The 12,934-nt window shown below is 37.0% G+C and overlaps 1 protein-coding gene across 1 annotated transcript in view; it reads right to left on the reverse strand.

Annotated features, from left to right (window-relative positions):
• Positions 1–12,934, reverse strand: part of PIR (pirin) — a 74,681-nt gene that overhangs the window by 2,971 nt on the left and 58,776 nt on the right. Inside the window, exons 8-9 of the mRNA XM_036439535.2 lie at positions 8,713–8,795; positions 1,296–1,362 (exon numbers count right to left, since the gene is read on the reverse strand). Of these exons, the coding sequence (XP_036295428.1) occupies positions 1,296–1,362; positions 8,713–8,795 (150 nt within the window). The remainder of the gene's footprint in view (positions 1–1,295; positions 1,363–8,712; positions 8,796–12,934) is intronic.

Below are 12,934 nucleotides of genomic sequence, written 5' to 3' on the forward strand. Positions count from 1 at the left end.
TCTCTCAAGTGATGCTGATGCTGCTAGTCCATAGACCACACTTTGAGAATGAAGGAGAGTATTACCGGAAGCTCGGAGCCCTCCAAAGTCAGATTGAGGAAGCTCATCTCCTCAAATCCTCAAGCAGAAAAAGAAAACTGAAACCAGAAAGCAAGTTTTGTGTTTCTTTTTCCTTTTTCTCATGTTCTTCTTTTCTTTCTATTGCATTACCAAATGTATTTATTTTTTAAATCGAGGTATAATAAGCATAATATTAGTTTCAGGTATCCAACATAATGATTCGATATATGTAAAATGAGCACCACAATAAGTCTATTTAACATGCATTACACAGCTACAGCCTTTTTCTTGTGATGATAAATTTTAAGATTTACTCTCTCAGCAACTTTCAAATGTGTGATATAGTAATATTAACTATCATTGCCAAGCTGTAGATTACGTTCTCCAGAAAACATTTTTTCCATTGATCAACCATAAGGGTTATAAATAAGAAAAATGTTTGCTAGTTGACAATAATGCCATAAATCCTCTTTCAAACTACAGTTTCTATCTCTTCTATAATTGAACCTTTGAACTCCCTTGTAATAAAAATGGTGTGCATTTAATCTCTCATGACATAGACTCTTGGTATAGTGGAGAGAGCACAAAACATGGCATCAGGAGTTAGTGTTCAAATCCCAGCTCCACTGTTAACAATCATATCCCATTAAATAAGTCACAGGGCAGAGTGAGGGGCAACTGGCATTGTGCAAAGTAGAGGGGATGGTTGGAAACCAGAGAGCCTGAGTGTGAATCCAACTATGTGGCCTCAGGCAAGCCAATGAAGCTTTGCATCTCTGTTTCCTCATCTGTAAAATGGGGATGATAGAACCTACCTCATAAATCTGTTCTGAAGATTAAATGTATTTATATTTGAAAGCATTTCAACCAATCCTAGTAAACAGTAGATGCTACCCAAGGATTTGCTATGTAAATAAGTAAAATATTGAGATTTCATTTTCCTCATTCATAAAAGGACCATGACTACATCAACACTACAGACATTCCCTATTCCAACAATTTATGACATCCTGCAGTTAATTTTTAGATTCATAATTAAGGACATTCCATGATAAAAGAAACAAAGGCCTTAGCTAATTCATTCCCAAGTAGTGGATAGATGGTTGTGGCTATCATTAAACACAAATGAGTACTAAAATAACTTAAATGCCTGAATTTTTTTAATTTTTTTTTTTAAAGCAAACAAAATGCTTTTCATTAACTGAGATTTCAAGGAACATATCTTTTGGGCTTACCATGTTGGACAACTGGTTCTCCTAATGGCTCCCCAGCAATTAGAACGAAGTGGCTTCTCTCAGGATCCTAAAGTCAAGGTGGAAAGCATCAGTCAATAAACATGCTTACTTTTTAACTAGAGGCCCAGTCCACGAATTCATGCGTGGGTGGGGTTCAGCCTGCCCCAATCCAGGCTGATAGGCCAGCTGGGGGGAGGGGATACAGGAGGTTGGTCGGCCAACCTTGCCCTCTGGTCAAACTCCCAGTAGAGGGGACAATTTGCATGTTAGCCTTTTATTATATAGGATTTTAAATTAGGAATAATTTGAAACTAACATGCTAGAGAAATGGACAAAGTTTCTAATTCTGAATATAAACTCAAGATATATTATCTGTCCAGCACTCAATATGGAAAGGCTTATTTCTTAAGATTTTTGGTGGCATTTAGAATATAAGTCTAGACTATGAAAAATTAACCTTCTCAGATAAGGAAGAATTTAAATTAAGATTTTCCTTAACTAGAAACATCTTTAAGAAACTGTGTGACTGACCTGGCTATGAATTGACTATGTGATTATAGATCTGTAATTTCACACTAACAATATAATTTTGTTCAACATAACATGCCTCTCTAGTTTAAGCCAGATCTATACAGAGGAAGACCTGGCAGACCTCAGATTTAGGTATTATACTAAGTGTTCATCTAAAATTCCATTTTAAAGTAGTACTTCCTCGTAACTACTGAAGTCCTTCCTCCTGGGTTGATTTCTGTGTCTAAGACGCCCCTCGATTTTCAGTCTAAGGATTTTAGAAAAATAATAGTGTCTTATACATGGAAAAATATGGTAGTTTGCTACTCAGTAATAAATAACTAAACATTATATATTTCTTTTGAGATGTGTCTTAGGTTTATCTGATTTAGAACAAAACAATAAGTAAAGCCATAATTATTAGATACTTTTTTAAAAGCCTTTAAAATTTTTAAAGCTTCACCAATATTCTAATAACATAGCATAATTCTAAATATGTGATAAAATAATGTGTTATATATTTTATTTCTGCTTTTACTAATATAAAGCTCTTTAATTAGAAATCATTATAATGTTACTGGTACCAGAGGAGTTATCACTGAGGTCAATAAAAATAAATAATTAATTATTTAATTTTCCATATAGTTAAAAAGTTATATTTTATGGGACTAAAATTTATTTTTCCTTCTGCCTCAAACTTTAAAAAATTAAAAGTGAATATAGGGTAGATGCTTTCTGAAAAAGTTTTAATGTACTCCCTACAATCCCAGGGCTGGTGTCATTTACTTCATCCACCCAGTTGATGATTTAATCATATCTTCATGTTTAAAATATGTTTAAGTATTCCTAGCCTGAATATATTTACACATTTTCACCTTACCTAACCATAAAACAATTTTCTGCCAAAATTTGCTGATTTGAACTGACTTGAAAATCAAAGAATAAGCCTAAAAAGGCTTCTGTTAATTCAAAATTTATTTATTTATTTTTAATATTTTATTGATTTTGTACAGAGAGGAAGGGAGAGAGATAGAGAGTTAGAAACACCGATGAGAGAGTCATCAATCAGCTGCCTCTTGCACACCCCCTACTGGGGATGCCCTTGACCGGAATCGAACCCGGGACCTTTCAGTTCCCAAGCCGACGCTCTATCCATTGAGCCAAACTGGCCTCGGCTGTTAATTCAAAATTTAAAAATAGATGTCATACACCACATACACTAAAGATCAGTGCTTTAGTTCAATTCCTACTTGTTCTTGCTTTATACACAATGCTAACAATCAGGCTTTGTAATTATAATTATCTAGAAGAGATTCAAAGCTAGAAGACAGAAAAGTACTTCTGGATACCAATACAATAAAATAGTTTAACAACAGTTATGGAAATAAAATAAATCTATATAAAACAGGCACAGAAACTTGAAAATTAGTCTAGGTCCACTTACATCATACTTTATAGCTCACTGATATGTTGATGTCCCAAGGTTATGAATAAGTGAAATTGTGCATAATAGAATCTAAGCCCACAGGAAAGGAGCAGGTTTCTATCTGAAATTATTTCTTTTTTTTAATGCCACGTTTAAATGACTAAAAATTCAACCAAAAAAAGCACAGTTATCAAAAAAAGTTTATTCTCTAAAGACTTTGAAGCTGGTTGTCTGTGTCATGGATGTGCTGACTTTTAAAACTGTAAGTTTTTTAGCCGAAACCGGTTTGGCTTAGTGGTAGAGCATCGGTCTGCGGGCTGAAAGGTCCCAGGTTCGATTCTGGTCAAGGGCATGTACATTGGTTGCGGGCACATTCCTGGTAGGGGGTGTGCAAAAGGCAGCTGGTCGATGTTTCTCTCTCATCAACATTTCTAGCTCTCTATCTCTCTCCCTTCCTCTCTGTAAAAAAATCAATAAAATATATTTAAAAAACTGTAAGTTTTTTAATTGAGAAGATGTATCTACAGTTTATACATTTTAGAATAATAATGTTTTAAAAATTAAAGCTTGAGTGGGGAGATGGGGAGGTAATGGGGGGATAAGGACACACATGTGATACCATAAAGAAAGAAATTAAAAAATAATAAAGTTTTGCTCCTTTACATATTACTCAAATCAAATGATGACTTTCAATTTATAATTTGGACAATAAGATAAACAGACAGTTGCATTTGGTCTGAAATAAAAAATTATTAAACTGCTGGGTATTGAGGCGTTCAGGGGTTTGGTTTTCATTTCAGAAATCTGAAGGATGGTCCAATCTTCTTCTAATGACTTTTCCACGAAATTAACCTCTGAGCGGCCCCTTCTGCTCTAACCTAAACCAGATGTTTTGTGTCTTTTTTTTTTTTTAATGTATCTTTTCTCTTTCCTTAACTAGTGAAAGCTAATCAGCTTTCTGGATATTCAGTTGAGTGCTGATATAGTTAAAAGTTCCAATTGCTGTTATCTTGAAAAGTCCCGTTTATGTTGAGTGAGCATGAGTAGTATGTCAAATGATGGAAATCGTGCAAAAGCAAAGAATGAAAGTCCTATTTAACACGTGAGTCCCTTGTCAATCTAAGTCAATGCCTTTTTGGGGTTTGATGAAAGACCCCATACAAAGGTAACAGAGGCCCACTTATTGCTTCATGTATAATTACCCCAACTAACATTCATGATCTTTTGGAGCCCAGACCATGTCTTTTTCTTTACATGTTTTCTTTTTTATTTGATTTTACTTCGGTGCACATTCTCAGAGTTCCTGGTTCAGAGTTATGCCCTTCTGTGTTTACTTAATAATTTATTTTTACAAATTGCTCTTGTTAGGCCATAAATCTTATTGCCAAGATATGTCTTGGGCTCCACTGATGCCAACAATAAATTAGTAAAGCCCAGATGAAGGCTCCATGATTCATTTAAAGTGGTGATAACTTCTACACTACAAGTATGTAGTCATGGTTTGTTTGATTGATTAGACTCTGGGAATGAATCTAAGGGCATGCTTTTGCTTCAAGTACATTTATTATAGTGATATATTACCTGAAAAAGTTACCAGAAAGAAACTGAGTTGTAGCATGACTTAATTGCACACAATTGTTCTTACTAGAGTTCATTGTTTAAACTGCGTAGGCCAATTAAAAGACAAAACAATGAACTATTAATAGTATTAAAAAATTAATGGCTTGTCAAAATAGAGAAAGAATCATAGATAGAGAGCATATAGAAAGCTCCGGTGTAGGGGGTGTTGAGGGGTGAAGGGATTGAGCAAAAAGCAAAAAAGAAAGAGAGAGAAGACATGGACATGGACAATGTGGTGACAGTGGTAAGAATGAAGGGCATGGGTGGAGGTGGAAGAGAACATAGAGGGGATAAATGGTGATGAAAAAATAAAATAGTTTTAAAAAAATAAAAATTAATAGCTTGGTATGAATTTTTACACATAAATAAGCAAAAAAGTAACCTCTAACTTTAATAGGACATTTTGTTTTATTTTTGTCTTCCCATATTTATTTTAATCAAATGTTACTCTGTATTAATTTAATGAATTCCCCATGAATGGTGCCAGTTAAAGAGTGCCATTACTCTCAAGTATGGCTTTGATGACATCCCGTGAGGAATGGATTGCCTACCTTGACTAACAACAAGTAAATTTGCTAATCCTTGAAGCTTACGGCCTTCTGAATATGATAGTATTATAAACATGGGGATGCAGGTGAGATCAAAACTTTCCAAAAAAAAAACAACACATGTGCCCCTGATCATGGAGCCATCCTGGCAATCAGAGCACCTACTGACGGTGGACCAAAGCAGCACAAGGAGCCTTATCTCTTGAAACAGAGACTGTTCCAGGGTGACAAGCACAGCCTAGCCTCTGTTTTAAGAGAGAAGGCTTCCAACAGTCTGACCCATGGCTCCTTATCTCTGGGTCTGTTCTTGTTCATTAGTCTATGTTGTTCACCATTTCCCCTAGATGAGTTGTTGGACCTCAAAGGGAGGGTGGGGATAAAAGGGAGAGATCAGCCAAAGGACTTATGTGCACACATATGAGCCTAACCAGTTGTCGAGGACAATAGGGGAGTGGGGGCATGAGTGGAGGGGGGGATTGGAATGGGGGGTTGAGGACAAATATGTGATACCTTAATCAATAAAGAAATTAATTTTTAAAAAAAGAAAGAAGAGATAAGGCTCCCTGTGCTGCTTTGGCCCATTGGTACTCTGAAAAAGTTAAGGCCACGTTGAAGCCAATGTTGGAGTTAGGACTTCCTCTAATAAGTCAAAGGGTCTGGCTGAAAGACTCTCACACCTAGCATAAACCAAGCCTCCTGTAGTTGCTGCCTGCCATGGAAGACTTCAGAGTAATGGTAACAGAAGACAATCTGCTCTCTGAGTGCTAGCCGAAAGCCAGGGAGTGTATCAACTCCTCATTCTTAACCATAAATCAGTACAAATGGGATTGGGGGAAGCACTGGGAAGTCACATTTTCCTCCTTTAACAAATGCTCAGGCTAATCTAGTTCCAGGTAAAGATAACCTTGGGCTGGAGCTCGAGGAAATCAAGGTCCTTTAGTGCTTTTTGCTTGCTATAAAAACTGTTCTGTGCCCTAAACCTTATGGCCTAATAAGGTGTGAATCCTCATTAGGTAACATTTATCTAGCACAAGTATTCATTAGATCAGTGAATTTTCCAGCTAGCATTTTTGGGAATCCACTATGTACTAGACCAGGGATTAGCAATCTTTTCCTCATAAAGAGCCAGAGAGTAAATATTTTAGGCTTTGTGGTATCCAGTCTCTATTGCAACCACTCAACTCTACCATTGTGGTGTGAAATTATCCATAGACAAACAGTCATGAATGGGTGTGGCTTTAGTCCAATAAAACTTAATTTACAAAATGGTTTGAATTTGGCTTATTGGACATAATTTACTGACCCATATGCCAGATACAGAGTCAACTCTTGACATATGTAATCACATATTCTTCCTAAGCTCATCCCCTCAGTTGCCATCATTATTTCATTGCATACAAAGAAACTGAAGCTCAGAGGGGTTAAGAAACATGTCCAAAGTCACACAGCTAACAAGTGGTAAAGCCAAAATTCACACCTTCACAGTCTCTTCTTTGTTGTGATTTAAAGGGTACTTTCTACTCTTCATGAATATGAGCAACATATGCAGATTTAAATGTTAATTTTTAAAATAAAATTTTTCATAGAAATCTTTCTAATGTCTTTACAATTCAGACATGTGTATACACAGCAATAATTACAGAAGTGCACATAACAGAATGATGCCCCTGGGCTAGGAGCACTGCTTATCAATACACCGATGGTTTCAATTATTTTCTATCCTGGCTGTCTCCCGTCTTTCTGGCTCCCCTCAGCATTTCTTTCTGCTGTTCCATTTCAACAATGTGCCCTCTGCTATATTATACAAAGAACTGAGGTTATCAAGTTAAAGAGGAGAGTGCTACAAACTAATATGCTATCAGTAGGTTCTGGTTTATGTGTAGCTTCCTTGCCTTTTTCCTGCATGGGATTGAAAGAAATAAAATTGCCATTTTTGTATGTCAAAAGTGGCAGCTTGACAAAGGCCAACCTAATAACAGAGAGCGTAGACACTGAGATATGAATTTCACCTGGTGCTCATGAGTTTTCCTTCTATTTACTTCACAGTTCATGGTTACAGATGATTAAGGCAGCAGTAGACGGGCTGCCAGGAAAATGGGCTAATCCTATATAATAAAAGGCTAATATGCATATCAACCGAACGGCAGAATGACCGGTTGCTATGATGCACACTGACCACTAGAAGGCAGATGCTCCCACAGGAGGGACCCCACTCAGCCAGAAGCTAGGCTGATGGCTGTCTAGCTCACTAAGGATGTCCAACATCCCCCAAGGACTCCTGGACTGTGAGAGGGCACAGGCATGACTGAGGGACTCCCCACCCACCCACCCAAGAACACAAATTCCATGCACCAGGCCTCTAGTATAGAATATTTCCTCAAATCCTTTGCATTCTACAATGCCAGGGTCACAGGACCAGAGTCAGATTGCCTCTCCACCAGTCGCTTGCATAGTGAAACAGTTGTTATCCCTACTTTTCGAAATTCATCTTTTCAGGATCTTTTGCAAAATTGTCTCTTCAATTTTCTTTATTAGAATGATGCAAAGCAGTCAGATTGGCTTCATCATCACACAAGATAGTGGGGAGTGAATCACCCAAGAGAATGAATAAACATAGGAAAGAAACTTGGTAATCTGGGGAGAGGAGCTCCTAAGACTCCTAAAATATCAGAAATTTTACTTAAAAAGAAGGGCTTTGACACAAAAGGACTATAAAATGCATATGTTTCTCTCAGTTCAAAATGGGGGTGACTTCTAAAAAAAGGGGGGGGGCTCTCTGTGAGTATGTGCACATAAGGCTGATCTTATTTTCCCCTACACTAAAAACAAATCAATTTTATAAAGAAAGAGACAAGGAAGATATGCTGTCTCCAGATTCAAATTTCTAGGGGTAACCAATAGAGACATAGATGATTTTTTAAGACGAAAAATCAGTATTGATAAAACCTTAAAATAAACCAATAGAAATAACAGAAGTTAATTAAAGGGTTGATAAACACTGGAGATTCAGGCATCTTCCTGCAAAGTAGTAGAAAGTACAAGTTAAGAAAAATTAAAGATTTAAATACTCACCTAAGGATATTTTCCCATTGATTTTCAGAGAGTGAAAGAGAGAAAGAAAAACAGAGAGAAACATGGATGTGAGAGAAACACATGTATTTGTTGCCTCCTGTAAGAGCCCTGACCAGAGCCCTTGCCTGGGAGGAGCCTGCAACTGCAGGCACATATCCTTGACCGGAATCGAACCTTTGACCCTTCAGTCCCTAGGCTGAAGCTCTATTCACTGGGCAATTAAAGATTTTTTAATATTTACCTTGTTCTCCACCTGGACAGTGTCACCTTCCCCCAGCACTGCTGTGTGATGAGGTTCTATTTTTTGTTGTGCATCATCAGGCCCTATAAAAAAGGTGACCCACTAAATACAACACTCATCATAGTGCATTTGTCATATGGATACAAATCTGGTTAACTACCTAGTACCATAAAATTCATTTCACTTCAGAAATAACAGACTTAGGATTTTTCTTAAATCTCTTGGTTGATTAAATGTACATTATTAAAGTCTGATACTGGCTGGTTTCCATTGCAGAAAAGAACAGGGAAGTGAATATTGCATTATGCTTCTTCCATTTATACCTTTTTATGTAATCATTTAATAAGCAAAGTCCTTGACATCACATACTAAGAAAAGCTTTTCCTTGAGTAACTTATAAGCCTCATAAGAATTAATCATATTTAGGGAAATGAGTAAATGCTATCATCAAGTATTTATTGAGCACCTACAATTTCTAGTACTGAGAAAATACAAATAAATGCAAAGCAAATTTCTTGTATACAAATAACTCAAAATGTCATTGGCAGAAACAAAATAAGATTCCCAAAATAATAAATAATTCAATTGAAATATAAGTTAGATAGCTAGTGAACTATGAACAAGGCCCAGTGCTAAATGCTGTGGGGGGAAGGGGGGATCTTCAAGATGGATACATTTCTATCCCTTTGGTACTAAGACACACAGATGAAATAATGCAAATGAAATTGTGTCTGAAAGGTAACAATAAAGTGATAAGCAAAGTTCAATGAGAGAACAGAGAATGCAGGGGTTAATTCAGGTCTAGGGACCTTAGGAATTTGTTGTGGAGGAGTTATGACTTGAACAGAGCTGTACAATGCTAGATGAACCACACAGAAGGCAAAGTTAGGAGGGAGGGCATTCTAGATAAGAGGACAGACTGTGCAAAGGTAAGGCACTGGGAGTGTGTAGGGCATCTCTGGGAGAACAGCAAATCTTCTACCATTGCTGGAACATTCTTACAGGAAATATGATGAAAAAGATGAGAAAAGTAGATGAAAAAAAGTAGATGAAAAATAGATCAAAGTGAGACCTGAGGGCCATGCTCATCCATAGAAAATGGAGGGTCTTTGATGAAAGTGTGTGTGTGTGTGTGTGTGAGAGAGAGAGAGAGAGAGAGAGAGGGAGAGAGAGAAATGTATCTTGGAGAAATAACTCTTGGAGCAGAGCATAGACTAAGTTGCAGGGGTAAGATTGAAGTTAGGCTAACCTATTGGGAGTTTATTGTAACAATCTAAGTGGAAATGAATTATAGTCTGAACTGAGAGAGTGGACACACAAAAATAGGGGTAGATTTGAGAGATAGAGTTGCGAAAGCATCTAAAGGATTTGGCAACAGTGGGAGAGAGAATCTAATACGATTCTCACTAGGAGTAAAATAATATAGTGACCTGAAGATTACAACAGTGGTTTGTCAAGAGCAAGCTAGAGAATGAAGATGCTAAGGCAAAATAGAACCACCATGGGAATGGGCAACAGAAAGTTCTAAGTTGGATAAGAAGCTCAGAAAAATGTCTAGGCAGATACTCCTACAGGACAATAATAATCAATAAGGAAGTGCTTATTGAAGTAAAAATAATAGCTGAATGAGTTATTATATAAACAGAAACAATTTTTGAATTTTGTGAATATTGCTTGGAGTCCAAATATAGCTATATTTTCTAGAGAAATCCTCCACTTTGCTGATAATCTATATGAAGCAACAGGGTTTATTCTGATGCATGCAAACATGAAATAGGATTCTATAATAGGGAAAGAGTTCTCAACCCAGAGTCACGAACTAGGATGGGAGATAAATGTGACCTTTCCTTCAGTTATGAATATAGCCAACAAAGCACAGTAGTATTAACTGGACCAATGACTCTGTCTCCAGTAGAAACCACAGATGTTTTCATATCACATTACAGTGTTACAGCTGTCTCAAGATACACTTGATGCTAATCACTAATTAGAATTCAGAGTAGACCAACTGCTGGGTCATGTTATTTCAAATGCCATCAGAGAAGCACACATATAACTACATCACAAACTTGTTCTTTTAACATTTTAATGACTTTAATGAGTTAAAAAATACATCGTTCAGAGGTGGGGCCTTGACAAATGTCAAAAGGGTCAGTGGCACAAAAAAAAGTTCAAGAACTTCTGCCCCAGAGGTAGGGGTGTGCTAGTCAATTTTTAAAATTAGTTTTTGCCTCTAAGGTTTGGGGGGAGGGAAGTAAGAGACCAACCAAAGGACTTGTACACATGCATATAAGCATAACCAATGGACACAGACAGTAGGATAGTGAGGGTATGTGCTGGGGGGCGGAAGCAGCTGGAGAGAGGTCAATGGGGGTGGGGGGAAGGAGACATGTAATACTTTAAACAATAATTTAAATTAAAAGAATAAAACTAGTTTTTGAAGATGGGGGAGAACCAATCTGATTTGCAGTATGTGCCAATGGATGTGGTATAAATGCTCCCACTGTGGTCAATTTCAAGCTACCAATGTGAGGTCAGGGAAGAGATGCAAACCAGCTCCTGCAAGCTGGCAGGAGCCGACCCCAGCATACCACTAAAGGTTTCTTCTCCATCCAAGATTTATGTCAACAAATGCCATGGAAGTGAATGATAGAACCCTGTTGATTTTACACTCATGCGAGGATTTGACAATAAATGAGAGTTCTGGGAATCTAAGAATAATCTCATTTAAAATCAGGTAATATTTTTAACTGTGACATGGAGCAGCATTTTATTAAGTGTGCTTTACTGAGATTTTCTGGGAGCAATGAATCATGTCTTTACCTTCAATTGATTCATACATAAAATCCATTACTCACGTGGTCTACTCCTGGCCCCTAATTTATCATGCAGGATGGTTCCTGATATATAGACTCAAACAATTTTACAGCCCCGTGACTATATTTTAATGGAGTAAGCTGGCAAGAGACAGCACCCAAAAAGAATGCTGGATTGGGATTTCTCTGCACCTCCTATTAGGGGCTTGCTTGACTATGGTCTTCATTGGTCTGTGAGAAAATCTTTATTTAGAAACAAAGAACTCATGTTTTCCTATGAGTTCTTACTCTCGATTTTTTAAAAATATATTTTTTATTGATTTTTTACAGAGGGGAAGGTTTGGGGATAGAGAGTTAGAAACATCGATGAGAGAGAAACATCTATCAGCTGCCTCTTGCACACCCCCTATTGGGGATGTGCCCGCAACCAAGGTACATGCCCTTGACCAGAATCGAACCTGGGACCCTTCAGTCCGCAGGCCTATGCTCTATCCACTGAGCCACGCCAGTTAGGGCTTATTCTAGCTTTATAAGAAATGCCATTTCTGCTTATCCCGGAGAGGAAGCACAATGTTGATCCAGAAGAGCCCCTTTGAAATGCTCCCCGGGAAGGGAGACGCTTCTTACAGATACTGGAGTCAGGTTTCCAGGTTAATCATTCTAAGTGTACCTCACCTGCTGTATTCTCTTGTGAAATATTTAAAACAGGATCAAGGAAAGCAAAGACTGAGTCTCTCATCAGGTCATTTCTATGCTACTTAACCCATCTTGTTATCTCCTGAGAATGAAATAAGTTTCCATGAAAATGTATTTTATTGTTTCTGACTATTTTGAATTATAAATGGAGCCAAATCAGATAATAAATAGTTTCCATTGAGAAGCTTTGCCAAGAATGTTAAACCTAATAGTGCAGTTAAGGAAAATTTAACTGAAAACAATTGAATTATAAATTGTTTGCCTAAACAGTTATAAATGGACAAAATATTTTAAAACATATTTTAAAGTTAGTGCTACATCTAGAGTATGAGATTAATTGCTGTGTAGCTTTCCTCCACATGCTAGCTTTCCTTTTTTTCTTACTTCTCTTTGTAAGAACTGCTGCCCCAGTTACTCTATTCCACGTGTTATGGAACTTCCATCATAGATTTTGACATCATCAATTTTATACATACAGTTGTAGCCTTCTTATCTAATCTAATCAAGCTCTTTAACTGAAAAAGACAAACTGTATTAAACATTTTATTTTAAATTAAAGTTTAAAATAATGCCTTCATTTAGCAATTTTTTAGAAAGAAAGCCAAGGCAATCCTGCTGATTGGATTGAAGCACTATCTTTCCTTGTAAAGCAGATATATAATGAGCCTCTGAGATCCTTCCTAGATTATTAGTTTCCCCCAATTTTTACT

The sequence above is a fragment of the Pipistrellus kuhlii genome, unplaced genomic scaffold (assembly GCF_014108245.1).
Source record: "Pipistrellus kuhlii isolate mPipKuh1 unplaced genomic scaffold, mPipKuh1.p scaffold_m20_p_16, whole genome shotgun sequence".
NCBI lineage: Eukaryota > Metazoa > Chordata > Mammalia > Chiroptera > Vespertilionidae > Pipistrellus > Pipistrellus kuhlii.